Source organism: Paralichthys olivaceus, chromosome 8 (assembly GCF_024713975.1).
Source record: "Paralichthys olivaceus isolate ysfri-2021 chromosome 8, ASM2471397v2, whole genome shotgun sequence".
In the NCBI taxonomy this organism is placed as follows: domain Eukaryota; kingdom Metazoa; phylum Chordata; class Actinopteri; order Pleuronectiformes; family Paralichthyidae; genus Paralichthys; species Paralichthys olivaceus.
Genome location: NC_091100.1, coordinates 14398131 through 14425710, shown reverse-complemented (window position 1 = coordinate 14425710; position 27580 = coordinate 14398131). Strand labels below are relative to the sequence as shown.

The following is a 27580-nucleotide window of genomic DNA, read 5'->3' as shown; positions in this document are numbered from 1 at the left end:
CATTTATCCTGTCACACACGTGAAACTTCATCTACTGTGGTCATATATTGTGTTGTTGTATTTTGTCCTTACTTACTTATAAAACCTTTAAATAAATCATGCATTAAAAACCCTTAACAAAACGACCCTGGACCACACAGCAGAACAGGATGGACAACTCTTGTTTCATGATGACGACCTTCAGCAGAGGGAGGTTGGTGAATTCGACTTGAAGAAAACATTTTAAGTCATTCTAGAGAGATTCAAGAGCTAAAATGTTCACGTAACAGGGCTGTGTACATTCATGCAGTGTATTCTTCCGAACGAGAGGTGCTACATCAAAGGTACATTAGGAAAAGAAATGTATTATTCATGGGAAAAAAGCCACCGACAGAAGTTGTGGGAAGTTGTCTGCCTAATGGAAGATGATGGAGAGAGCTTGTTTAACACATATTTCAACCACCTTCTGTCCATAGAGTGAGTGGGCATGTGTGTGTGTGTACAAGTTCCTCACCATTTGGCCATCCTCCATCTGCTCCTCGTTCTCCTCATCCAACTGCAGACTCTCTGACTGCAACCTGACACACACACACACACACACACACACACACACACACACACACACACACACACACACACACACACACACACACATCAAATATATACCAACAATGCACTTTAAGTTTACACTGCTTTTAAATGTCCAGATTTATGGCTATAGCCCTGTTTTATTATCGCAACCTAAGAAACAACACTGTAGGCAATTCCTTTTCCTAAACAGCCCATTCACATTTCCCCGCAAGCCATGCACAGAGAACACGAGTAGTCCTGTGGGAAAGTGAGGCAGAGCTGTGGACCTTTGCAATAATAAGATTAGGATCTTGGAGCGTCGTCTGCAGGGACTGGACAACATTGTCCACTGCAATAAAGAAAAGTCTCACACTGCCTGGCAAGGGTGCAGGCTTATCTGCTTCTCACTCTCTGCCTCCGAGTTCAGCACTGGTACAATTAAAACTCAACTTTCCCAAAACATTCATGAAGTAAAGCAGCTAAAATGACAAGAAAATAATGAAACAATGCTCTGTCTGCTTTCACTAACTGTCTCCTCTATTTGCAGTCACACACAAACACACTGTGCCCATACGTGTTAATGTGATTTTCAGTCTCATGGGTGGGGGAGCCCCACAGAGGGGAGCGCGGGCTCTGGGGGTCCGGGGACGCTGGGGACAAGGCCGCTCCTTCCATCAGCCACTGGTCCCTGAGTGACTTTCTCTGCAGTGAGAGAGAGGAGGTGAGGAAGAGAAAGCAGGAGAGAGTGAGTCAACTTTCATTAGTTGTGTATCGTGATAATAGGATTACCTTGTGTTCCCCAAATAAATTGTCATGAAATTCGATGATATACAGTTTTGAATGGTATTAGTATCTCAACTGATGAATTTTGTTATACAGTATCCCTCATACTGTGATATCTAGCCCTCTAATACTAGGCCTTTGTGAGCAGCACTGCAACACCGAGCAAAGGTGCGTTATGACCCACTCCCATAATGGAATAAGGGTCCGTACCTTCAACATCAAATTGATTTGCTTTATCAAAATATAGAATATAACATATGTATCAGGAAATATTGTTATGATTGCAAACATTACTTAACATTACCTAACCCTAACCCTAACCCTTTAGTGGAGGCAGTAGTGAAAATATGAAAAGAGGAATTGAATGCAGCAAATTTAATAAAAGTATAATATTGGCAATACAAAATAAAAACAGTATGAGGCTGTCAATTCACAATTTAGGCTCTAGTTACAATTCTGATTAACATTGACAATTGTAATGTTATCCAATGTCTTATTGCCACCGTCCCAAACATACAGAGGAATTCAGAAAGAAATGTCCTCAGTGACAAGAAGAACAAGGAGCCGTGTAACAGATGAGCCTCCACAGAGTCCTGATCACAACAATATGGAGACAGTCTGGGATCACATGAGGAGTCACAAGACACTGACAGAGACTAAATCCAAGATGCTTAAAAAATACCTGCCAAGAAAAACAGTGCTGTTTGCTATTAAATTGGTTTACTACACTTTGAATCAGGTAAATTAACAACTATTCAATGCATTTATTTAGAGTGAGAAACTGAGGTGGGGATCATAACGTTAAATGTGATTATTTGAGGTTATTTGAGGGGAGGGGAGGATGAGATTTAAAAAAAAAAAGAAGGTGAGAGACAGAAACGTCTGACCCCTCCCCTTCCTCTCAGTTATCCAGGAGAAAGAGCTAGTCTGAATTTTATAGGATGCAGATGCTTTATTCACTTCATTTCTATTTTTGTTCCACCACTGCTCTCCAGGAAATAGACATGACCCAGTGAATGAAAGCTGCCAGGGGCTACTTACCATTCCCTTCTGACACAACACCAAACCAGGAGCTTTCAAGTTTTACAAAAACAGGAGCACAATTCTCTGTGGTTTGTCGAGCTGACTGAACATCGTTTTCAAAAGAGACTGTTACAAGACATGCAGCAACAACAGCACACGACTCCTTTAAGTGTGATTGTGATTTAATACACAGCACATGAGATTTTATGTTGCTTTGTAGTATATCAGTTTATTTCACCTGCACTAATTAGTGTCATCACTGGGGACTAAACTTCAAAAAGAAAAAATGTGGGGAAAATGTTTTTTCTTAATGTAGTTATTGTATATTTACTTTTACTTTGATGCATTTAGAAAATCAGCACAGTGTTGTCAGCTCTGTTTCCAGGACACTGTCAAGTATATCTTATGCAAACATTGGCAGACTTTGTCAAATTTGAAGCAAGTACATTGATTTATATTTAAAGACAGGAAAAAATCCCCCACCAAGGACCAAACTAGTTGGAAAGATATTTACTTTAACGTGAGCTGAAGTCGCCAAACAAACTCAAGATGATGGTAATTACGGTACGGTTAGTCAGGCTTTTTATTTCCCCACATATATATTTCCATTGTTATTTGTTACAAAACTACTTTATAGACAAATCCATTCCACTATAAAAACCTTTTTCTTGTTCTGGAGGAAATGCATTGCTTCAATATTGACACAGGACAGGCTGCTAAAAATGAATAGAGCCTCTTCAAATGGTTGCACTATGTCGATATTGAACAATCCACTGAACGAGTTTCCGTCTCACCAGAGGGAAAAAACATTTTTCATGCTAACATATGACAGAGCAGCTGTGTTATACATCACACCAATAACAGAGGCCGCAGGGTGACTTCAGTTGCAACCAGCTGACCTTGGTTCAAATGTTTGTTTGTTTCAGCCTGTTCTGTATGTGCATCACTACAGTGCCCTTGAGCCAGACAGTGTCCTCTTGCCTGCTCTAGAAAGGCTGAATCTGATGCTAAAGAGTAGAAATACTGTAACTTGTAGAACATCTAATCAAGTGAAACAGACAGGGTTATCATTTTTCATAACTATGAGGATATAAGCGTCAATATCTGACTTTCTCTTACTGTACAGCCACTTGATGTTTGCAAGCTTGCAAGATGAAAACATGTGAAAACCCAAACTCCCCTCCAGCCTGTGGTCCGATGTTTCCAAAATCTGGCAACAGTTAGCCAGTAGCTACTTACTTGAGTGTAAACGTCACAAAACCATCTCTGTGTTTTTTCATGCGGCACAGAACAAGCCCCGCTCTGTTCCCCTCCCTGTGCCTTTGGCTAGCGAGACACAGTCCCCTCTAAACGTTCCTGCAGGTCAGGAGCTGTGTGTAAGCTGCTGCTCCCTCCTATCACATCCTTACATCTACCTAGGGGTTAACACCAATGTCAAAGCTGATGAATGCACTAAAAGCTACAATGATATCACCTCCTGTGAGAGAGCAATTAAGAGAGTAATGATTTTAAATTCCTCTTTCGGGCCTGTTGAATCTTGAATTGTGACCTCATATATAAAATGCTTTCATGGAGTGCACATATATGTCATAGGGGGATGTGTAAAACATTCTCTTCAGTGCACCCATGCATTCCTGTGTGGACGTAAACGCATGATGCACAAATTTCACACAATTTGAGGAATGTGCCTCAGGGCAGTGGAACATGGCAGAGTAGGAAGTGGGAACGCCAGTCTGGAAATGATGTGAAAACAATAGAGCAGCTCTGTGACTTTGAGAGTGTGTAAACATTCACATAAAAACTGATTTCAGCAAAGGAAGGCTCGCGTCTAACCTTGCAAGAAACTCGCAGAAACAGGAAGTGTGGAAGGTTGTACAGTTGGTCCGTGTGTGTGTGTGTGTGTGTGTGTGTGTGTGTGTGTGTGTGTGTGTGTGTCTGTGATAAGGAAATACATTTGGAGCCAATCTGCTTGCTAACAAGCTGGAATGAGTCTGAGGGGGAATTTTACTGAGTGAAATTAAAGCTGTGCGTCTGTGTGTGTGTGTGTGTGTGTGTGTGTGTGAGAGAGAGAGAGAGAGAGAGAGAGACACACCTTGAGCTGCTGTAGTCTGATCTTCTCATCCTCCAAGTCTCTCCTGGCTCTGTCCTGCTCCTCCTGCTCCCGACGCTTCTCCTGAAAGAGAAAATTACAAAAATACCAAAAACTGAATGAACGCAGAGAGAGGGCAAGAAAAGCATGACTTTATTCAAACAGAAAGAACGAGAGAAAAGGGGACTGGTTAAACTCACATAAAACAATCTGATGTAATGGAATAAACAGAGAAAGGGAATAGACGGCAGTGAATAAAACATCACTGAGAAAAAGTAAAAACCAGGACACCTGGTCAGCCATCTGTCACAAGGACACGTCACCATAGACATCAGGTATGCTATAAATCCCATAATGCTCAGAGCACCTGTCCACATGGCAACCTGGAGTTGTTTTCATGGGACAAGGGACACCCTGGCTCACCACACTGCACAGTCAATAAATTATTAAGGAGTTATAGACAGCTCAGAGAGCACAGCTTAGTCCCATTACCCGCTCTCTCTATACAGACAAGTCTCGGTTGTAGGCGACGAGCCGTCATCTCGGTGGTGGTACCTCAATTGTAAACCTGCCTATAACTGCTGATAACTGATGCATGTTGAGAATTTCTCTTTTTTGTGCCAAGAAATCCAGGAGGTCCTATGACACCACTTGCATCTTGAAAATGAAGAAATGAAAAGCCACTAAAATAAAAGTTTAAATCCATAGACATAAATCTTTTCAAACCGTCTAATGTGTTGCCATATCAGCTTCTCCAATATGGAGAAACTGATATGTAAAAGTCATAAGCCTCTGCTCAAGGAAATAAATGTAATATTCATGCATTGACATTATATCCTCATGTTTTCATTGCGTTTTGAGCAGTTTGCCAATAAAGGATCATCTGAAGAGCCTACACAAGCCCAGTGGTGAACCATCCCGCTGATGCTGTTTCCTGGCTGAAATACAACTTTAAATGTTTATGTTATATAGTTGTTTTTTTTCCATCAAGATTACACAAAAAAAATCACACTTGGTGAAACGACAGGAAACGGGCCAAAAGAGAACCCCGACAAATATTGGTGCAGATCTATATGAATGTGTATTATTATTATAATAATAAATTGGAAGGATAAAGCATTTTTTAAAAATATTTAATGGATTTCCTGGGGAATATTTCATGTATCTTGAAAAAAACATATTTAGAAGACTTATATTAAAGATTACCTGCAAGTTGGTGCGGAATCAAATAAAAATCTGGATCTAGCAGTATTAAATGTGGTTTTATGGGGGGGTAGGATATCTTTCAGTCACTGTATGGTAACAAATAGGATTACTGTAGCATTCACCAATGTGAAGCTGAGATAATGTGGGTTCAGTTGGGAATAAAAAGTTTACACTGTATATATCTTCAATAGTTTTAGAAGTATGTCCAAACAAACAGCAAACGTGACGTTATGCACTCCACCGGGCAAAGTTCTAGTTAAATGATGCATTACTTTTCTGATTACGATGCGAGGAATCATGGAAATTGATTATTCAAATCATTAACTAGCAATTAATTCCCGCTGCAGTTAATTACTTAATAATCATAGCACGTTTACATTCAGGCTGTAGAGGTTGTGTCAGACAAATCATTAGAATCTTAACAGTACATGAATGTCATTTTTCAGAGAAGTGCTTCGAGAAAGAATAACTTCCACATTCACACAGACTACTGTCATCTATCAGAGGGGGCGGCTGCTGACCGTGAGCAACCCAAGCATTTCTGCTTTCAATGTTAATATGATCAATTCAACTCAGTGCAGTGAAGGTGGACGCATAACACATAACCACTCGCCCAATTCATCGAGAAACAGATAATCGTGTGTGTGTGTGTTGTTTGCAAGGACTCACAGCAATGGCCTCCAGTCTCTGTTTGTACTTCTCCGTCTCATCCATCGTGCAACCTGTGACACAACGAGACAGGGATGAAGGTTTGAGATCAAAGGTTCAACAAATGAGAGTCAAGTCAAGTGAATGATTCATTTTACAGAATTTAATGTGTTAACTGGTCTGAGAGAATGAATCTAGACCAAGATTTCAGAAGATTTTAATCCGAAAAAAAATCACTCAAAAACCTATTTAGCGTTTTCTTCTTCTTTTGAAATATCTGTCTTTTGAGCTGTATGTCCTGTTCTTTTTCTTTATTTTTGGTCTTGGCAACTTTAAAACTCCTCTTTAGTCTAAAGATTTTGAGAAGAAGAGAAGCAAACAGCATTTCTGCGATAGTCCCCTAACTCAAGTCCCTCCCTTGTTGCATCAGAGCTTGAGTGGCAAAACAAAAATCAGAGGCAGGATTTTGGACTTTGTGATTTTGTGAAACATGTAATTAGACTGGTTCTGTATAGTGCAGACCTTCATCTGGAGAGCAATCATGACCCATAATCCTCCTCAGAATCCCCACAAGAAACAAGTCCCCCACACCCCCATTAAGGCTTGTGTTTCTGTCTTGACACAGCTCAAACCCACACTAAATGGGACCAAATTTGAGTTGCCCTAAACTCAGAGGTACACGAGAGAGCAGAGCCTGAAGACATGCATAGCAGCTCTCACAACTAACTCAAAAATCAACTCCTCAAAGTAAAAAAACAAGACTTATTTTAAGCCTGCATTGTAATTCTGCACTGGGAGGGTTTTATAAATAAAGACTTTATATTTTAAATAATTAAAGCGAAAACATCGTTATTGGGAAATATGATGATTTTATGCAACAGCAAAAATAATCTTCGAACAATCCCATGTGGTGCATATTGGATTCAAAAGACACACACAAACAACAAATACCACTCTGTCACAACTTGTGTCAATAATTGCCGTAACAGTGCTTTGAAGCACAAAATGAGTGCTGACCAATGCATGCACACACAAATGCAAGACACTTTCAAGATGCATAACCTGCGAAACCTCATCAACAATGGAAAAATTGTGACCTTGCTTTTAACATCAAAACGCAACCACAGCATTAAAGAGAATGAAAAATATAAGTTTCTTTCCCTAATTTGCGCACAGACAAAAGAAGCTTTGACAAATCAACCCTCAGCTGCATTACTTCTTTTTCCTGAAAACCCTCCCATCCCCGTCCAAACTACACAAATGCTGCTTCTCATTTATCCCCAGAAGGCAACTCTGGAGAGTCGATGCTATTGCTGCTTCTCAGTACATCGTTCTATTGGGGCTCTGTAGATGTGGGGTGGGGGTCACAGGAGAAAATGCCCCACATAAGAATCAGAAAAGTAAGGTGTAGGGGAAGGGGATGAAACAAGAAAATGGCAAGGGAAACATTTCAGATGTGGAAACATTTTACAATGTCTAGCATGCCTTGACTACTCTCAAGACATATAAGAAGATGCATAGAGGTTGAAAGACAATGCTCCTTCAAGAACAGCAGTGGTAGAACATCGAATTTTCTTGTGTGTTTTGAATGACTGGAGGTGCAGTGACAGCTTAAAGTATATAAGCCTCCATAGTGAGCGGAGGCTTGTGTATCATCAGGGCTCCAGGAGAGTGCCTAGAATAGCAGCCAGAGATAAACAAGCAAACACAAACAGAGGCTTTGATGAGGAGGTATTGAGGAGCTCCCTGTAGACACGCGCTGACTTCGATAATTAGACATGATACAGGAGGTTAGAGAAGGGAAAGCTGACAAAGTCAAAAAAGTTAAGAGCAAATAGAAAGTCAAGATGGCTGGAAAGACGAGCGGAGAACAAGAAGACGAGGGGCGAATGAGGTGACGGGAAATGTGGCAACTGGTTTGGGAATTAGGCTCACAAATGGGACAACCGGTGACATAGAAGTAAGATAGTAACATCTTGCACAACACAGACTAAATAAATGATTGTTCAAAAACTGGAATAACAGAGAAATTATAGATTAAATCAACTGTTTCCCAGAAGACCCTGAGCCTGCTAAAAGAAAAAGTGATTTGCACTTGTGGATTGTTTCATTTAAAAGGGTTGTCAGTGCAAGAAACTATGCAGAAAGAAAAGTCAGGAAATCAATCAATCAATCCACAAGTTTTCCATATATCTTGTGTTTGAAATTTCATCATCACACCCACTTGCTCACAGTCAATCCTCCAGATAATCTTCTGCTGTTTTCTTAAATGAATTTATTAAAATATTATCCGGGCTTTTACTCAGGGCTGGCAGGAGGAACTTGGGAGAATTTGTGGAGTCTCACTCAGACCTTTGCATTCTCACATTCAGCTCCTCTGGAGATACATACAGAGATTATACCCACTTGACCTTACCCAAATCTGCATGTCTTTGGACTGTGGGAGGAAGCCAGAGTACTTGAAGAACATCAACGCAGACACGAGAAGAACATGCCAACTTCCCACAGAAAGCCAAACTGGAATTCTAACCAATAACCTTATGTTAGGCCACAGAGCCAAGCCACTGCACCATCAGAAAATACATGTATTTCAATATATATTTTTACATTTCTTATTCTTATCTGTCTGGGTCTATCTAATCTGGACTAAAGTATTTTAAAACTAATTTGAAAAGATCACTTTTATCACAATCACAACTGTGCCTTAAAGGACTTTTGAATCTGTACAGCACACAGCAGCTTTGTTGGGATCCCTCTTACACAAAGTCATAATGGCTACAAGCTTTGCTATATAAATCAGTGATCAGTATCCACATTATGAAACAAATTAATTATTTAGTAAATTATTATTTATGCAAAATTGTTACATTTACCATGGATCTTTTCATCTTAACTGTGAATTTTCACACTCCCACAATCCTCTTGTGGCATCCAGAAAGCACAGCATCTCACAGATGTGCTGTGAGACCGAAGAAACAGCATTTTTTTCACTGCCTGTTGCCTGTCAATTCACACTACATCCAATACCTCTCAGAACAAGCCTGCCGTAGTAAAACTCCTATATGGCACAAGGCCATTGACACAGATTGGTGGCTACAGTATTTAATCACAGGCTCCATAGTCACTGGTAACACCTGTCTCATGCCACACAGATGACTCAAACGGCTGAAGCCTCAGTTCAATTGAAAAAGACAGTTTTCGTTGGGTTTCAAGGTGCTCATTTGTTTTCTGCACAAATACTTTCCAGTTGAGTTATAAGATCTCTGACCTCCCACACATCAACTCTCTCCCATATCTCCCAGTCTCTCACTGTCCCAATACCCTGTTCCCACTTAAGCTTCTTTCAGAAGTCACTGAAGTTAGCAGTTCCTCCGTATTTTCTCCAGAGAAGGTGCATGTGTGAACCAGAGTCTTTGCAGACTCCGCCTGGGCCCCTGGTATAATGTGCATAGAATTCTAGGGGAATTCAATTTGAGAACACAGAAGGGGATCCTCAGCTGGATTCATTGTCAGCGAATGGGGGGGTTGATGAAAAAACAAAAAAACTAATATCTCCAGATACACACACACAGAACACACTGACGAAGATGTCTAGAGAGTTTGTGGCGATAAGAGCTGACACTGCTGTCTGTATGCTGTCAAAAAAAAAAATCACGTGATCTCCACAGCGGAGTTAAAACAGTACTTCCTGTCTCTGCCTGCAGCACCTGGCTGCTCCACCTCTTGCCTGAATAATGTGGAGGACTCATTGCTGTTATGAACACGTCTTCAAAAAACCTCCCGCTGTTGCGTTGTGCAAATGAAAGGCAGACTGCTTGTAAACTCTTTTCCATTCAAGTAAAATGATTAGTCATGACAACGTTTATTTGGAAAGCAATATTCCAACTACCGACCTTATTCTAATGTTGTGGAAACTCCAGGACATTGTAGTGTGAATAAGATGTAATCACTCCACATCTGAATTAAATTATTACTTATTCAGAGAATGACCTTATTTAGGTTATTTAATCAGAAAATACTGTTAACATGGCATTATCTTAATAAGACTATCATATTCAGGTTAATATCAGAATAATGGTGTCCATGTGAGACAGTGAACCAGCACGCACAATGTCAGAACCTTGAAACTGAGTCATCAACATTCAATTCAGCCATCAATAATTTCATCTTTTACGAGTGATATACCGATTAATCAGTCGCGCATTTAATCAAGTTCAATCTGGCATTTGGATGGAATCTACATGGTCTGACATTTTGAGTTTAGATTTTTGATTCCTTGATTACTTACTTCTACTTTTTTATTCTTATCTACAAAGTAGATAAATATGTGAGCATTTAAGATCTGCAATTCAAATTATTGTATCAGTTGTGTCAAACAAAATCAACAACATTCTATTGACATTAAAGATCTGACATTGGTTACCCTCCTCTCTAAATAAAGACATTGGAGATTAATCTATCATTTAATATCACTATTAGTTATTTTATCCTGATGTCCATCACCTTCAGCTGAATGCCTTTGGGTTTTGGACTGCTGGTCAGACAAAGAAGTAATAAGACATCACTTTGGGCACCAGGAAGCAGTGAGCAGTTTGACAAATCAGCAGATTATTATTATTTTTTTTTTTATCATTCTATCACTTGTCTGGTCTGTAAAAGTGTCCCTCACAATCCCTGTAGGGGACATCTTTGGGGATTTATCGATAAAAATGTCTTACATTACCAAACAATTCATCATCTCAGCTTCAATTTGGTTTTAAAAACTATAGGTGAAAGTGAAAACAGTCGGATCTTAGAAGCTACAGCTACGTCTCAGTCTCTCAGTCTTACTCCAACCTGTCAGCAGGGTTTCTTTGCAAACATTCCTCCTGCCTTTCTGCAAAATAATGTATATTTGCCTTCAGTGTATATGTGCATGTTTATATAACAATGTATATTTGCCTTGTGGGGTGTGGAGACATTAGCACTGCAGGAACAGATGTAAAAACATGAGGGTGCCTGGAATGAACATTTAAGAATCATTTAGTATCACAGCTGATATTAGATTGAATATGGCAATTTTAAGCAGTGTTGCTATCCTTACAAGCAAAAACAAATGATTAAAATAAATAATAAAATGACAAGTAGACTTTCTCCACAAAATATTTTGGGATTTAGCTAAATCCAAATTCTAATTCATGTGGAAGAAAAGAGAAGAAAGAATTCACAGTTAATTTTCTGAAGACTAAAAAGACTGAGCACTGCATGTGACCGGTAGCACCTAAATACTGCAAATGCCTCCTGGTGTCCTGTGTGAGCCAGCTCATATATAATGTGAGTGGTGTTTAGAAGCCCCATCAGATGAAATTAGATAATCTGTCAATGCAAAGCACAGGTTTTAGAAATGTAAAGCATGTTTTCACTGCACAGTACCTCCCTTTATGAAATGAGGAATGGTGCCATTTACAGATTTAGTCTTAATGATTCTATTCTAATGTTCAATTAGGTTTAGGGTATATCCAAATTGCTTTTTGCGAATTCAATGACTGAAAAAAAGGTTCATATGGAAGGTATAGTATAGTTCAAAAGGCCTGTGTTTTGAGTGCGACCATCTAAATGAGATTCCAGGCAATTAATTAATAAAAGATACAAAGACAGCATTAGCAGATCCAATGCAATCTAAAACTGAGACTTGGGCAACTTGTGGAATGAATCCTATAATTATAATGTTTAGTTTTGTCAAGACTGTTCCAGAAAGGTGTTGATTTTATCTTTAAGCTTTGGTGGAAATGTTTTTCTAGACTGTGTTATATAATAAGTGTTTAGAATAGGCTGCACACAACCATACAATACATTTGTAAAGATTACATTTGTAACGTTTTTGTAGAGGAAGCGAGAGTAATATTAGATGACTTTAACTACTACCCAGAGGACTTCAATGATGATAATTTTACAATAAGAGATGGCATCTAACTCTTCACGGACCCCTTGAAAATCATCAAGACCTGAAATATGAATGGTGTGTTCTTTGGGCTACTGACATTCAGTGAGATTAAATCTCCTGCTTCAAGCCATGTAGCAATGAAGGAAGCTATTAGATAGTGTTACCACTGCCTTAGGTAGTTTGCTCAATATTGTTTTAAAGTAATTTTAAACATCTTAATGCTAGGCCTAAGTTACCTCAATTATTGTGTGGTGCATCTTAAAGAGTCCCTTCAGCTTTGTGGTTTGCTTCCCAGTGATTTTGTAGCTGCAGGGCTTCTCTTTCAACAATACTACACCCACACGTTTTCTCGGGGCAGAAATAAAATTTAGGAGGTGCATTGATAATCGATAAAGCACAACTAGATTGTCATTGTTTCAAAAAATTATAATGCACCCTGACATATTAACAGTTAGTATTTACTGATATTAGTGCAATCTATTCATTGTCTTTTCTTACTCAGTATAAAATAAGGTTGCTGAACATATGTAGTCATAATTTCCGTTGACGAAACTAACACGAATTGGGAACAAGCGTATTCAAATATAACTCGCCACTCAAGCATGGATATGAGAGGACATTTTAGCAGAGAGGTAAGAGCACGTCTGTTGACTTTAACCTCACAAAAATAGACGCTGGCTGCAGTGGAGCATGAAAACTGTGAACTTTCGGTCATGAGACACTAACAAACTGCATCACAGGGCAGGTTTCAGTACAGGCCTCTCTAAATTATTTACTAAGTCTTGCTGATGGAAAATCAACTTTAACAGATGAGTGTTCACCCTGTAAATATAATAGTCATGGGTCAAGGACATAAAACAAGTTGTTCTCTCGTTGCATTGATTTGTCTAAAAACTAAGATGCTCTTAAAGCCTGTGGAAAGATCAGAGAGCAACAGTCTTCTGAACTGGCTGACTTTGTAAATACAAGCCACTGAACACACAATGTACACTGAATTGCTAAAATAGCTTCAGGTCTATGGGGGGTGGGGTGGGGAGTCATTATAAGGCCACCCAGTGACATTTTGTTTTTATGTGATGATGCAATAACAGCGCTGTTAGACCGCTGGCCCCACTGCTTCTCTGCACTTTGAGGTTTCTGCTCCATTTCTTGGAGAGATGGGGGATGATTGTTGTAAAGAAAGACGAGTGGAAAGCAGACACAGGAGTTAGGTGTCACACTGTTTGCCCCAAATTACATAGTGTGAGAACATTTGAGTACAAACATTACCAGCTTTATTAATCTCTAATACCGTTATAAGTGACTGTATGCTACAAATGTCTTTGAAGTGTAGTTCATCTGTTTGAGGCTAATTTACAATGCTGCTTCTACACATCCCATTACCCTGCCTCTATTCTATTCATACCCTGCTGCGGGATTCGAAACTGAGCTTGTGGCATGTTAACTCCACAACCGAAATACAGGACCTGCTCTAAAGGTTTTTAATTTTCGATTTGGACAGAATCTACATTTTTTTTTTAGCAGACAGAGTATTCCAAGGCCACTGTCAGTTGAAAATATCCTTCAGTGTGTTTGGGAAAGGGAAGAGCACAAACATCGCTGTCCTCCAAGTGATTAGAGACGGAACATGCAATCGCAGCGACCCTGATCTCTGAACTCGCATCCTCCGCTGTCGTCACAGGCCACTGCAACAGGAACAGCTTCACTAAAACAGACATTGAAGCGAAATGTTGTTTCGCGCTTTTTCATCAGCTATTGATTTTAAGTTCCTTTACAGACTGCTGCAGATATTACTATATTGAAGATGGATATCCTTGCTATATAGATAAGAAAACATTCGACACACAGTGGGAGGGTATGTGTCTGTGTGTGTCTACTGTACATGTGTGTTAAAGTGCGTGAGGGTGGTATGGGTGGACTTTGTGTAACTTGGACGATGCTTCAGCCATGTTCCTCTTGACAGTCCAAATTGAGGGAATGAAAACACTGCATTCCACTGCTGTGTGTGTGTGTGTGTGTCTTACGTCACAGATCCCACAGTGTAGCAGACTTTGGAGCGTGTTGGGAATTATCAAAGTCAACAACACACATCAGAGATTTACTCAAAGTCATTTATCACGGCTGCACTTCACAGGCGTGACAGTGCTATTGCTGCCGAACCTATCAAGAAACACAGAGGCTCAAACAATGTAAATACTTCAAAGCATCAAGAATGTCATCAACCAACCAAACCCCTATTTATCAGCTTGTTTAGTTTGCAGTGTAGTAACCTCGCACAAATGATCACAAATGGAGCAGTTGCAGCATCAAAGGCGTCACTGCAAGGGAATATGAAAAGAAATCTTCCAGCTGGTCCTGGCGTTCAGTGGTTAGACCAAAACAACTTTAATGCACTGACAATTTTACTAAATCATGTTGAGAGAGGCTAGAGACGATGATGAAACAATGGCACCTAAAAGGAGCCAATTAATTTGCTCTCATTATTCAGCTATATAAAAAGATTAAGGGGGATCAGTGGTGCTTTGTCATGTACTACCCCCCGACCAACACACCCACATCTTCATGATTTCAGAGGACATTACCTCAACCCTACCACTTGCCTAACCCTAACCATTGGCTCGACACATAGAGCTATAATAAAAACATTTTTATGACAGACCCATTTTTAGACTCTTCATGACATGTTTAATTTTGATAGGTGTGAATGCAGTACTTGCAATTGCAAATATACCAAGGGCCTATAATAGTTCCAATCGAATTCTGAAGCAGTTTGTTTGTGTTGAGAATCAGATTTGACCTTGATCCAACCCAACGACTAGCTGTACCTTGCAAGTTTGAGCTTAACGGCTCCTACTTTTTAGGATGTAGCATAGCATGCAAAGTGTAGCTTGAGTAGTAGTAGTGGCAGCAACACCATATAAAATTGCAAAGAAATGTTTCTCTATATGGCCATGTCCAAAAGACAGGACATTCTTCCTGTAATTACTTTCTTGCTCCCACCTCAGCCACATCTGAACAGATGAGTTAGGATGTGAGTGCCACTGTCTAATCTCCAAGCTCTGGCCTGTGAAAAAGAGGAATCTTTAGTCAGCAATCTAGTCTCAAACATTTTTGTTAGAAGGCAAACTATATATGAAAACAAGTACTTCTAAGACACAGCTTCCATATTATCACTATGTAAATCATCATTAAGACTAATTTCAAGGCACACTACACATTTTGACAGTCACTCGTCTAACCAAGCTGCACTCACTGTGGTACTAATATGGAACATGGGCACAAGGAATGAAATTGGTAAGTCACCAAGTCAGAATGTATTTCACTTGAAGCATTTATATGAAGCATCTGATCTCTGCGACTGATTTGCTGATTGTAACATGTATTCACTCAGATATAGCTACTGGGGGAATAGCAAGCAGAAATGTCAAGTTAGCAATATGTCATTACATGCTTTCATTGCTATAAGCAAAACAGCAAGCAGCATTGATCACGAGGATGTTTTCGCATCATCTGTCCCTGCTTGTATCGATATATAAGACTTTGATTTCATTGCTGCCCATCTTGACAAAGACTGCCTTGCAAAAGAGATATTCTATCTCTATGGGATCTTCCTGGTTAAATAATGGATTTTTTTAAAGGCTGCTTATAATCATCATTTGGATTATTATAAATATTTGTTATTATTGTAATAAATATTATTTTCAAAGTCAATTGCTCAGTCTGCAGGAAAAAAAGTGTCTACTCACTGAAAAAAAATCAACCTATTTAGTATTTTATATAACTTTTAATGACCCATTCAAACATGTTTTCTATGTTTTCCACTGGGAGGATGATATTTCGAGGTTAATGGTGACAAGAACTAAAGATTATTGGCTTGGCTTCGCCATCACAATGTTTCAAGATCTTAACAACACCTTGGCATCAGTTTGGCCAAATACACCAGTTTGTCTGAAACAATCCAAACAGATTAGGTGTGAAAGTACCCAAGGACAAAATTAATATTAAGCCAGCGTTGGTTAGTATTTATTTAGGCTGCAAATATTTGTTTTGTTATATTAACTTCTGGGTAATTGGGGCAGGGCTGTGGCTTTCATCTTTTTTACCAGATGGATTGTTTGGCGGTTGGAAGACAAAGACAGGAGGGTGGTAATATTTTCTGCTGACCGTCATGTCTTGGTTTAAGTTTGGATTAAATTATGCACAACAAGACATACTTGGAATCATGGATCTTTTTGAACGTGTCACAGTAAAGAGCCTGCTTAGCAACATTTTTCTTAGTCAGTAGTCGCAAAACAAAAAATGTAGCATGATTACCTTTAACTACCAGGTGTGTATTACTGTGCATACTGACATAGGCCATGTTGCCGGAACAGGGTGCACAGTCATTATCTCTTTAACCAAATAAAACATGTTTCACATAGAGCTAAATGGTTGCTAGTGCTTGACATTGCCTTGTGAGTTGGTCCCAATATGGTGAAGCCTCTAACCACTAGCCATGTCAACCATCTGCTGAGTACATTTCATATATTAAGTCTGTGACGATTTTGGGTGAGAAAAATCTGCTCCACAGCAGATCAAAACTGACAGCTTGGTGATGCCTTTGTACAAACCATCCATTCATCAAATCAGCAGAGGGGCTGCAGATATTAACACGGTCATCTGGAACATGCATATGCATGGTTAAACTCAAGAATATGCAGCTTAGATAATGCATCCTAGTTTATCAAGTACAATTAATATGCAGGATTATCTATATAATCAGACTGTGGAGAAGCCACTTTCTTGCTTTTGTCTATATGTATCTCTTTTCTCAAATTGTTCAGTTTGGAGGAGTCAGTTAAAACAAAGCTTTCTGATGAGGGAAGGTGTTCCACTCCTGTCTCAAATTTCACACTGTATATTGAAAAATATGATTTGACGTTATCGTTCTATACATTTGCTTGTAAATATAATTTGAGTTAAGATCATTTAAAAACGTAAAAAAAATATTTACATTATGTAATTACCTCTCTACATGCTAGTTTTTATTGTCAGTGATGGAGTCCTCAATTCCCACATGGATTCAAGCTGCCTTTGCATGCTCAAGAGATGTGAGGTGCTGCTGTGTGGAAAACAACGTACATTGTGCACAGCATGAATTCAGATCATAGCTGCAATTACCAAAACAACTGCAGTTTATTTGGCTGCATGGTAAACAGATAAAGCAGTTAAGTTTCTGCTGTATTTCTAGTAAAGTAGCTGCTTCAAAACCACACTTGCTGTTATCATGGTAAGCACAAGATTTCTTACAGATTTCAGTTCAATAACTTAAATTATGAGTTTGATAAAAGTGGTTGCAGCAAAAATGTTCATTTGAATAAATGTCTGTTACTGTCTATTACCGAATGAGGTAAAACAGTGGTGATTGAGCCAATGGCTCATTGATGACAGTATTGCAATATTTACATATCTGCAGTTTTACGAGCTGGTTGTCTATGGTGGCATCCCAGAAAAATAAATCTTTATTGAGTTACTGCTAATACAACATCTATAAACAGATGCTGAATCATTATCAGGTGATAAATGATTCATTCTGAGATTACTGGTGATCAAACATTTACTAACATTGCAGCTTCATGCTAAAATCACTTAACTGGTATTATTATGTAGCCAAGTTTGAAGTACTCACAGGATATGCAATGTTTGTCAGTGAGCCTATCACTTATTAAGCCATTTTCCATTAAAAATACATCTGCAACACAAGACAACTTTTTGTCATTTCTGAGAGCAAATCAGTTTGAAATATGGCAGGGAATAGAGGAATAAGAAGCAGCAGCCACAGTGAGCTTTTAGACGAAGAGCCGCAGGGGACAGACTGCACACCTCCAACTCCTCAACTCCTTTCACTGTGCCCTTCTGTTCTCTGACTCCCGCAGCACAAAATCAGATCACAGGTGCTCATAGGATGATGGAAAAGGGCCAATTACTGCCTGACTTCTGTACTAAAATGGTTAAAGATCATTTTGCTGCCCCCAGGATTCTGTGACCTATTGTACTAAAATGCATTAACTTTTACCACCAGTAAAATGCGGTGTTGCTAAATCTACCGGGCCCTAAATTTTTGAGATTTGTGCCCCACTTGCAACTAGGATCAGCACACACTGGATATTAGTCACATCGCACAGCAGTCAAAGTTCAACTAGGTTTAATATATATATATTAACTATATATATATATATATATATAGCTGGCTGAGGGGAAACCCCTTAAAAGCACTTGGAGAATGTGCAGTACCAAACATGAAAGCACTGGCTTGTTGGTTTACTGCCTACGGTTTTTGTGTACATTCACTAGACTCGGTCATGACCTCAAGATTTCAGAGTTGTAAGGCAGACTTATTTCATTATTTTGAAATAAGTCTGCCTTACAACAGTTTTGATTTGTCATTTGTGTACTCCTCCATCTAGTTTTATCTCCTCAAATGTGGTGCATAGACATTTGAGATATACAATAGTGTTCAATGTTAAAGGGGTAAAAGCTGTTTTTTAACCCAAGGTGGAATGCTTTGCACATAAATAGAGATTACAGGCTAGCTCAGCCTGTGTACCTGAGGGAAAAGTTGCCTTGAGACAACAACAGACAGTACACGTACACTGTATGTGTAATTTCAACAAGGTTGTTAACGACAGGACGAAAAAGGTTATTCCCATGGACTTCTAATAAGGAGTCTCAGTTGAACCATAGTCCAGTGCGAGAATGTGGACTGACTCATGTCCTCATAACCGTCCTCACCAGCCTCACAGATTAGGTCATGAAGAGCAGAAAACTTTAGAAATGAGAATATATTAAGGAGAGAATGGACGAAATGAACAAGATAGGACACAGAAACTTCATGCGAATGGAAAATCTTGCAAGGAACCACAGATGTGAGAATGTGAATTTGAGGAGGTGAAGAGCGGATCAGAGTTTGAGACACCTGTTCTTACAAGTCCTGACAAGACACTTGAGGCTGTGACACAAAATAAACATTCCGGCTTCACTTCCACATAAACCAAGGTCTGCAACACACATCAAGTTCACAATGAGGCACCTTATAACATTCTTCATTTTGTCATACTCACCTGCAGACACATGTCAGAAGTTTCATAAGAATCCAAGTGTGACAGTAAAACAGCGTCGACAGTTACAACCCTGTCATTGCCATTCGCTGTCATTAATTACTGAATGATGATACCTTGGTCCTGTCTTATGAGTTTTGTACAACACATTGAAGGTTGGCTTAAAATACAGGTACTTTTGAAATCAGTCAGATTTAGATATGAGGGAATACTAAATACAAGGTATAACCAGCATAATTACTTGACCTAAGTGTGTTTTTTTTTGTTGCACCGATAAGATGAATCCACGACTCCATTATTCAATCAGAGGAAAATAAACTTTTCCTTTTAACAATTTTGTGAATTGGTTTATAATTCAGGTAATCTTTCAAGCAAAAATATAAATTGCTGGGGAGAGGGACGCCTGGAATACCCTGCACAATACGCCTGCACAATGTCAGTGAATTAAAGGCAATGTGTCCCTTTTTGACCCAAACTGTCTCTGCCGCCTCCGCTCACTGAGTCACGCTGTCACTGTGGATTTTCATTGAAACCAATGGCTGCAGTTTATTCGTTCATGCTGCTTTGCGGTTTAATCACTCACCATGCTGTGCATTAGAGAGAAGCTCAACTGTTTTAATGGAAAGCAGGTTTTGACAAGTTATTTTCCCACAGTGTAATGGGTGACAATAAACAAAGCATGTGAATTGGACCCGGCTTAAATACCGATCAATTTAAAAATCCCTTGCCTTTGCGATAGTGTTAACGCACACTGGCTCAGGACACAATAGCACTGGAGCAGCACTGATAAACCACAGGAAAATGTACTCTTCTTTTCAAATAACAGTTCCAGGACTTTCTACTAATGAGTTTGTGTAAACATGTAGACAATTATTGTTGGTAAATATCCGTTTCGCACTTTGAACAAGCCTGTGTAAGACATGTATTGGCCTGCTTCAGTCATTTGTCTGTCTGTGTGCACAGGATTAGTGTTTGGATGTGGTTGTCTGTGTCTCTCAAACAGGTTTGGAGAGGAATGCAGGGCTGGTGTAATCCAGTCTCGGTTCATTTTCACTATTGTCACAGAGTCAAAAGCCTGTAGTCCTGTGTGCCGTGGGGCCTCGCAGCTCAGTCACGATTACATACATCATCTCATATAACACACTGCAGCCAAATCAAAAAACCCACATCAGTACAACACTACAAAGACGATTGTAAAACATTTGCAGGTCCATAAACAACTGTAAACAAATTGAATTTATCGTTAAATCTCTCACTTTAACACCTCATTCACTAACAGATTATAAAACCTTGCCATGTAAAACCACGGATTTGTGTATAATTTATTCTGAAAGGGTGTTGAGTCACCTTGTAAATGTCCAATCAGGCAACGTAATGTTTAACTTTCCTCCTTTCTCATTATCAGTGGACAAACAAACTGAATTCCAGCCCACCATTAAAGAAAATAGAGACAATATGCTGATCCTTGAATATACAGCTTCTTCATTAAAATGGCTTTATATAATTCAGAAATATTAAGAAATAAATGTAATATGTAGTATTGATTTGGGTATTGTGGTTAAATCCCATTCAAAGTTTTGGGGTAAGGCATAAACATAAGCTGACCCTATCTCAAGCTGTGCACTGATTTGATTTCACCTCTACAATGATCTCAATGTTACTGGGGAGGCTCTATCTCTCCCTTAGATAAAAAACCCAGACTTAAGTTATTTTGATAGATTCTGATCTAGCATGCAAGTGTCTGGGATGTTTTATAAGCTTAAAATGAACTTGAAGCATATACCATTTACCTAACATTCATTTTTCATCAATGTTTGGTTCCACAACCATTTTGGACCAAGGTTAAAGGTCATGCAAAGTTCCCAGGACCCAACACTGTGGGGTTTCAGTAACAACTCAACAGGTCTTCAAGACTTCACTCCACCACCGAGGCTGAAATAGGTTCAACAAGCTGGTACAGAGGAATACCTCTCCTCTCCATGGCAACTTAATGTGTTCAACCAAGGTTATAAACATATTTACAAAAGATACTGTTTCTTGACCTGGGCAGGCTAATAACATGAGTCTACCACCAGCCAGAATGACATCTTTGGGGAATGTGGATTGCTGCCTGGTGTGCAACTAGACAATCATGTCTAAACGTTAGATTTAGAATAAATACTGCATTTCATTGATGAGTGGAAATTAAACAAAGAAAGTTTAGAGATGCATAAAGGTATTCACAGCACACTTCAAGATAACAATAGACATGAAAAACAAGTATCTCATCCCCAAAAACGCATGTGTGCATTTCCACCAAAACCCAGAAGAAAACCAGAGCCACCAAAATCAAACAAACAAAATTGGATGGGTATATCAGCAATTTCAACACTAGATATCACAAAATTGTACACACTGTACCTTTAAGCAGCAGGTGAATTTATTCCAAATTAGATGGGAATTGGCAGTGATAAGACATTTAATTGACTAGACATCATCATCACACATTAGCTGCAGCTTTGGAATGATGTGTAACATTAGACAGCTTGCTGGCCTCAATAAATTGTGACACAACAATCTGTCACACCTCAGAGATCTACACACTCCAAAAAATAGGCCTGCCTAGTTATGCTATGCATTAATGGTTTGTTGTGTTCAGTCAATTGTGCACATGTAGACTATGACATCCCATTTCTAATGAGTACTTGTACTCAAATACAAACAGACACTGCCGCAAACAAACATCACTTATGTAATTGTTGCCTACAGTGGTTTACTCTGTTTCCTCTGAGGTGTGCTTGCTGGCTAACCTGACACTATAACCTAGTAAACACACTATTACTAGGCTTGTGGTTGCACTATTTTTCTTTTACTCATTAATAGAAAACCCCAACCACACTAGTATGTGAACATCCAGAAGAGAAGCTAGACTATATGTTGGTTTTCTAACCGTTGCTTTGTAAAGTGCATTGGATTAATGAGCTGCCATTTTAGGAAGAGGAGTAGAGGTAGGGGGTCACAAATGTCCTAACTGATAGAATCAACTCATAAAGTTCATTTTATAAGATTTGTTATTAGTGATTATACAGTTTTTTCAATAGTTTTGCTAAGCTAAGTGGCAACATTACCATTCAAATGCACCTCAGTTTTTGTGTCAGCAATTGATGCGTCACCATTCAAATACAATTCAATGTATATAAGAGACGGTGCATGTACTGTATTATAGGAGAAAAGTGGCTTATAAAAGCACTGCACGTGAGGTTAATTACTGAGTTACCTATAATTTATGGCATTATGATTGTTACGGTGGCTTTCACAGTTTGTTCTTTAAAAAAGGAAGCTGACGTTGTTCTTAGTCACCAGCGAAAGCCAGATCTCTAAAAGAAGTCTACAACGAAGTCATGGGCAAAACATATTCTTTCCAGTTATCAGAGATGGATCATGGTGTTCCCCTGGTGGGGATATATATCCTTCACACTTTCCTTTGTAGAGACTACAATCTATGACTGAACTTAGAAAATATATAAACGAGAAAGATATTGGTAAATGCTGAGACTCTGAGAAGACAAAAAAATCATCCTGTCAAGAGACAGTTTCACACTTTCTTGAGGTTCTCCCGTCAGATCAAAACCATAACACATTACTGTCTAACCCTTGTCTGCTTGACTAATACATTGTTGCTGGTGTCAAAAGAAGGGCATTCATTGGGTGTCCAACACAGACAGAGTAAACTGAAGAAGGTAAATGTTTTCTATCCTCTCCCTTTTCTCACCAACTGTCATCTAGGATTTCTAAGGCTTTAAGTCAACAGATTATTGGAAATGAAAAGAATACCACACATAGGTACACAAGCAGCTGCAAAGCACCATCTGAACACTTGAGTTGCAGTTTGCCAAAGAAAAACTAAAAGACTGAAACTGCAGCTACTCTTCCAACTGACTAGAAATCACCTGCAAGTTATCTTCCATTAACTACTTGTTACCTGCCTGAAAGCCTTATTGGCTAGCGTGTACTGTGAACTACTGCATGTTACTCTGAAACAAAAATTATTAAAGGGGCACTCTACCCATTTTAAACTTAAATATGAGTTTATTTGTCATGAGTAAAGAAAAACAGTTGTACAAATTTGTGCAGCTTTTTACTTGAGGAGATGACTATGAAAAAAATGCTGGTGATGTCAGAGTGCTCAGGGTGATTTCAGCTCAGGATAGGAAACTACAGATCTTTAATAGATGGCCAGCATTATAAACCAATGATAAGTTTGGAAAAACATGCTGTCTAATAAACAGAAATATGACATTTTGGGAAGTGCTTAATGCATTTTTCAAAACTTGACCCATGCAAGTGACTAAAATTTAAAATATCCTGGCCTCTGATGCTTTTCAAAAAATGTTATGTTCTGAAATATGAAACATGTGAACAAGCAATATACTAAATTAATGTACCAAGTACCATTTAATATAATGCCTGGAGTATGTTATACATGAATGCATAAAATATAAGAGTTTCTTCAGCATAACTTCTTCACGCAGAACGCGTGTGTGATGTGTGATGCATTATTATACATCACTTCCATTCATTTTTCACTTAAGATCCCTCTACCACCAAAAAGCTTCCTGCCTGGCAAGTGTGTTCCTGATCTGTTGTTTCCAGATGCACCATCTTTGTACTTGCTTCGCTGTCTGACTATAATCTTCTGCTAAGCCATAATAATAACAGCTTGAAGCATGATGTGGTTGTGCAGTGTACACAGATCATCAGACTAGTGGCAACGTGACATAAAGAGAGGGCGATAAAGATGGACCTCTGACATTGTGACATAACATGGAGGAACTTTTATTAGCCAGCATCAACTGTAAACTCAGAACCATGTGAACAGCTTAGTTGAAACATGGAATTGCACAATCCCAGAGGTTTGTTTCAGACGACAATGTTATAGTATGTAAGGGGAGGACGTACTTGAAACATCTAAAATCATTTGAACTGAGGATGGGCAGAAATACAGAGAGATATGCTGGGGGCAATGTGGCAGTTAGAAATTTCCCTCCTGCTGCAAATTCATCCATCATCCAGTTTGCCAAGCAAAGAAATTGTGGATTTCATCACTCCAAGCTACTCTTTTCCCAGCTTCCCTTTATCTTTCGTTTTTTTAAATCTCCCCCTGCCTCTGTCAGAGCCTGACTCTCTCCTGTTCCCTTCAACAGGATTTGAAAAGATAAAACTCTTGATTGGTGGTGCTGACGACCACACAGTTTCTCCTGCCCTTTTATCTGTCTTTAACAGCTATCTCGCCCACTCTACCCTTCTTGCTTTCTTTTTGAACTTTTGGGTAGATTTCCCCGGATTCATATCAAAACCAAACTGCTTTACGAGCGACTTGCACATCCAGCTGGGCATTATTTTGTATTTCATGTGCATCAAAGCCAAAAGTTTTCAGCTAAGTAGCAACAAATAGGGTAGCAGATTTAACAGAGGTATTGCTATTTGGTTACCTAGAATCTTGCTTATTCTCTTTCCACAAAGCACTTTAGATAAACATGAAATATCTTAATTGATTATTACACAAGATAAGTATAACCTCAGCAAGCATTGGGTTACATCGCATTCATGATAAAAATTTCACAGATATGTCAAAGGAAAGAAGGTGTTGTCGGATGGCAATATTTAAACCAGGATTCATTTGTACTGTGTCATAAAACAGCAGTACTGATCTGTTAACAGCTGATTTCTTTGGCCGCTGTGACATTTACAGTCCCCTGCATCCTGTGCTGTGATCCTTTATGTGCGACTTCTCTTTGAAACCTCAGGCCTAAGCATAACTGTAAACAGACTTTAAAAGAAGTTACTCTTTCCGGAGAGGTAGATTAAGCCAGAGGTGAGCAACACCCCTTGGATTTGGCCTCAAGGCCCTCGATTCTTCAGCCTGACAGAAGAAGAGCCATGTCAGGAGCTCCCTGCTGGGGCCTCTGCTTGTAAATAAGCACACTCAGCTGCATGCCAAGCAGAGTTTGTTTGATGTGTCTCAAGTTAGAAACTGGCTCTTATAAATCTAGTTGAGGTGAAAAGTGTTGAGACAGCTTTGCAGTTTGCCATAAAGTAGGTGATTTGCGTACAACGTATGAGTCACAAATCAAATGTGTGGTTTATGTGATGTGAAGAACTCCATCTTGACTGCCTGCTGTGTGTCTTGTGTGTGTAGGGGGTGTGTTGGTGGCGAGAGATGTCAGAGGATAGCCTCACTATCTTTACCACTGCATCACAAAGTGAAACTGCTGCACATGCCTTGCAGGGCTAGATGCTTTTGCAGAAAGAGGCACAGGTTTCCGTATACACACATTACGGCTTATCTTTAAAGATAAATACTACCGCAACTATGATAAGCTGGTCACTCACCTTTACAACTCCCGTCTGTTTCCACATGCAAACTGTACGTCTAATGAGGTTAGGTCAGGGTTTAAGGAGATTAAAGTGTCAGAAATAACAAGGGACTTTTAAACAGAAAAATATGACTTTTTAAAAACTGCTTAACTGAGGTCAGTCGAGTCAGGGGCTGCTGGGGCTCTTCTGCTCTGTGGCTGGGCTCACTTTCACCGCTTGGCCCGTTTTCAAAAGGTGTCAACCGACCACGTAGCCCACAAACTTTGCCCAAACTCAAACAGAGGAGAGTTTGCTCGACATGAGCTAAAAATGCACGTACCTGCTCAAACTCGGCCACTTGATATTCCAAGTATAACGAGGTGAAACGAAACCAAGCGGAGAAGTGGAGACACGATTTTTTAAAAAAGCAGCGAAAACCGACGGATAAGTCCTCTACGTAGCTTCGTGAATACGGTGTGGAGCAGAGTTCAAAGAACGACGTGAACTTCTTCCTCGTGTCGCCGAACACCTGAGTCTCCTCTGCGGAGGGAGAGAGACGCGGAGCCCGTCACATGAATATCGACGCGTCGGTGAGTTTCAGCGAACTTTTAAAGGTCTACACGGTTTCACGGAGAGAAAGTCTCCACATTGTTGGTTTTAAAAAGAGTCAGGAGTCGGTCCCGGAGAGCTGCTGCCTCCCTCCGTGTCTAACCCCGTGTGAGAGGAGGGATAGAGTCGGTGGGTCCGGTGGTTACCTGACTCCAGTCACTACCGTGGGGCCAGCCCTCCGCACAGCAACAGCAGCCTCATGTTTCCTGTTGTTCCATCAGACACACACAGCTCCCCTCCACCGCCACAGGTTCACATCCTGTCATCACACCGCCAGTGTGACCCGCCATCTGCTGATTCAAACACACTGTACACAGAGAAGACTCTGATATGTCCCTAAAGATCAAACTATCTAAACTCTATCTGGAAGTCTCCATTCAAGTGTCACCTTTTTCTAAACTCTCATCAGTTTCCACGATGAGCAATAACACATGGAGTTGGAAATTATTCTATATTATGGTAATAATTGAAATAGTGCAGTCCCCATTTATTGAAAAGGGGGTCTCATCTGTGAGAAAACGATAGACTATCTCAAAAATAAGTTATAATTCAAACATGATATTTAACGTTTATATTCATAAAAGGGTAAATCAAATCAATTCCTGTTAAGAGATAACAAACCCTGTTGAAAATGAACATAAACCACTGCAATATAACAAAGTCAAAAGTCAAAGTCAGCTTTACACAGACATATTGAGGAATTGAAATTTCTCAGACTCTCGGTCTCCTCATCAACACAGATTTAAGTAAAAAACAGTAAACACTGAATAAAAAAACAAGTCTTAATATAAGAAAATATTAGAACAATATTAAAAGAAGTATAAGGAGAAAAGGTATAAAATATATACTATTGTGTGCGAAATATCATTGGAGATATATATATATACACATATATTTATATATATGTAGGCCTATATATAATATATGTATTTATATATATACTTTCTTGTATTTTTGTTGATTGCTCTCTTCAGATGGATTCTGCCTATTTTGAATCTGTGCTACACAATTCTACCAATTAACGAAAACACAATAGCATCAGTTACTCATCATCTAGTTATTTTCAGAAAAAGAAAATTGTGTGAGATCTCAAAAATAATGGGCAACACAATGGCTCAATAAAACCATACCCTGCATACTAGGCCATTAGGGACTCTGGAAATATTAGCTGTTGATTGTGGCTTCTTAAACAGGCTATTTAAGTTTGTGCTATTCTGGCCAATGTTTGCACAAACAGTTGTCTACCCACTAATCTAGCCAAAAAGTCAAACATTGATTTGCTAACCCAAATCTGCCTCCAGCTGTGGAAAGCCATGC

General features: G+C 39.3%; 2 protein-coding genes across 15 annotated transcripts in view; one reads left to right on the top strand and one right to left on the bottom strand.

The window, feature by feature from the left end:
• The window catches only part of palm3 (paralemmin 3), a 44033-nt gene that overhangs the window by 11762 nt on the left and 4691 nt on the right, over positions 1–27580 (bottom strand). For 4 of the 11 annotated variants that reach the window (XM_069530964.1, XM_069530969.1, XM_069530967.1 and 1 more), the window contains exons 1-5: positions 25995–26135; positions 6320–6372; positions 4448–4528; positions 1124–1251; positions 494–557 (exon numbers count right to left, since the gene is read on the bottom strand). In XM_069530964.1, coding sequence (XP_069387065.1) covers positions 494–557; positions 1124–1251; positions 4448–4528; positions 6320–6364 — 318 coding nt within the window. In that variant the 5' untranslated portion in view covers positions 6365–6372; positions 25995–26135. Of the gene's footprint in view, positions 1–493; positions 558–1123; positions 1252–4447; positions 4529–6319; positions 6373–25690; positions 25714–25994; positions 26136–26409; positions 26535–27580 lie in introns of those variants that run through there. The other 7 variants (XM_069530961.1, XM_069530962.1, XM_069530960.1 and 4 more) reach the window with 4 other exon arrangements.
• plppr2b (phospholipid phosphatase related 2b) overlaps positions 26007–27580 on the top strand; it is a 48037-nt gene continuing 46463 nt past the window's right edge. For 2 of the 4 annotated variants that reach the window (XM_020084310.2, XM_020084314.2), the window contains exon 1: positions 26141–26244. In XM_020084310.2, coding sequence (XP_019939869.1) covers positions 26227–26244 — 18 coding nt within the window. In that variant the 5' untranslated portion in view covers positions 26141–26226. Of the gene's footprint in view, positions 26245–27580 lie in introns of all 4 variants that reach the window. The other 2 variants (XM_020084311.2, XM_020084312.2) reach the window with 2 other exon arrangements.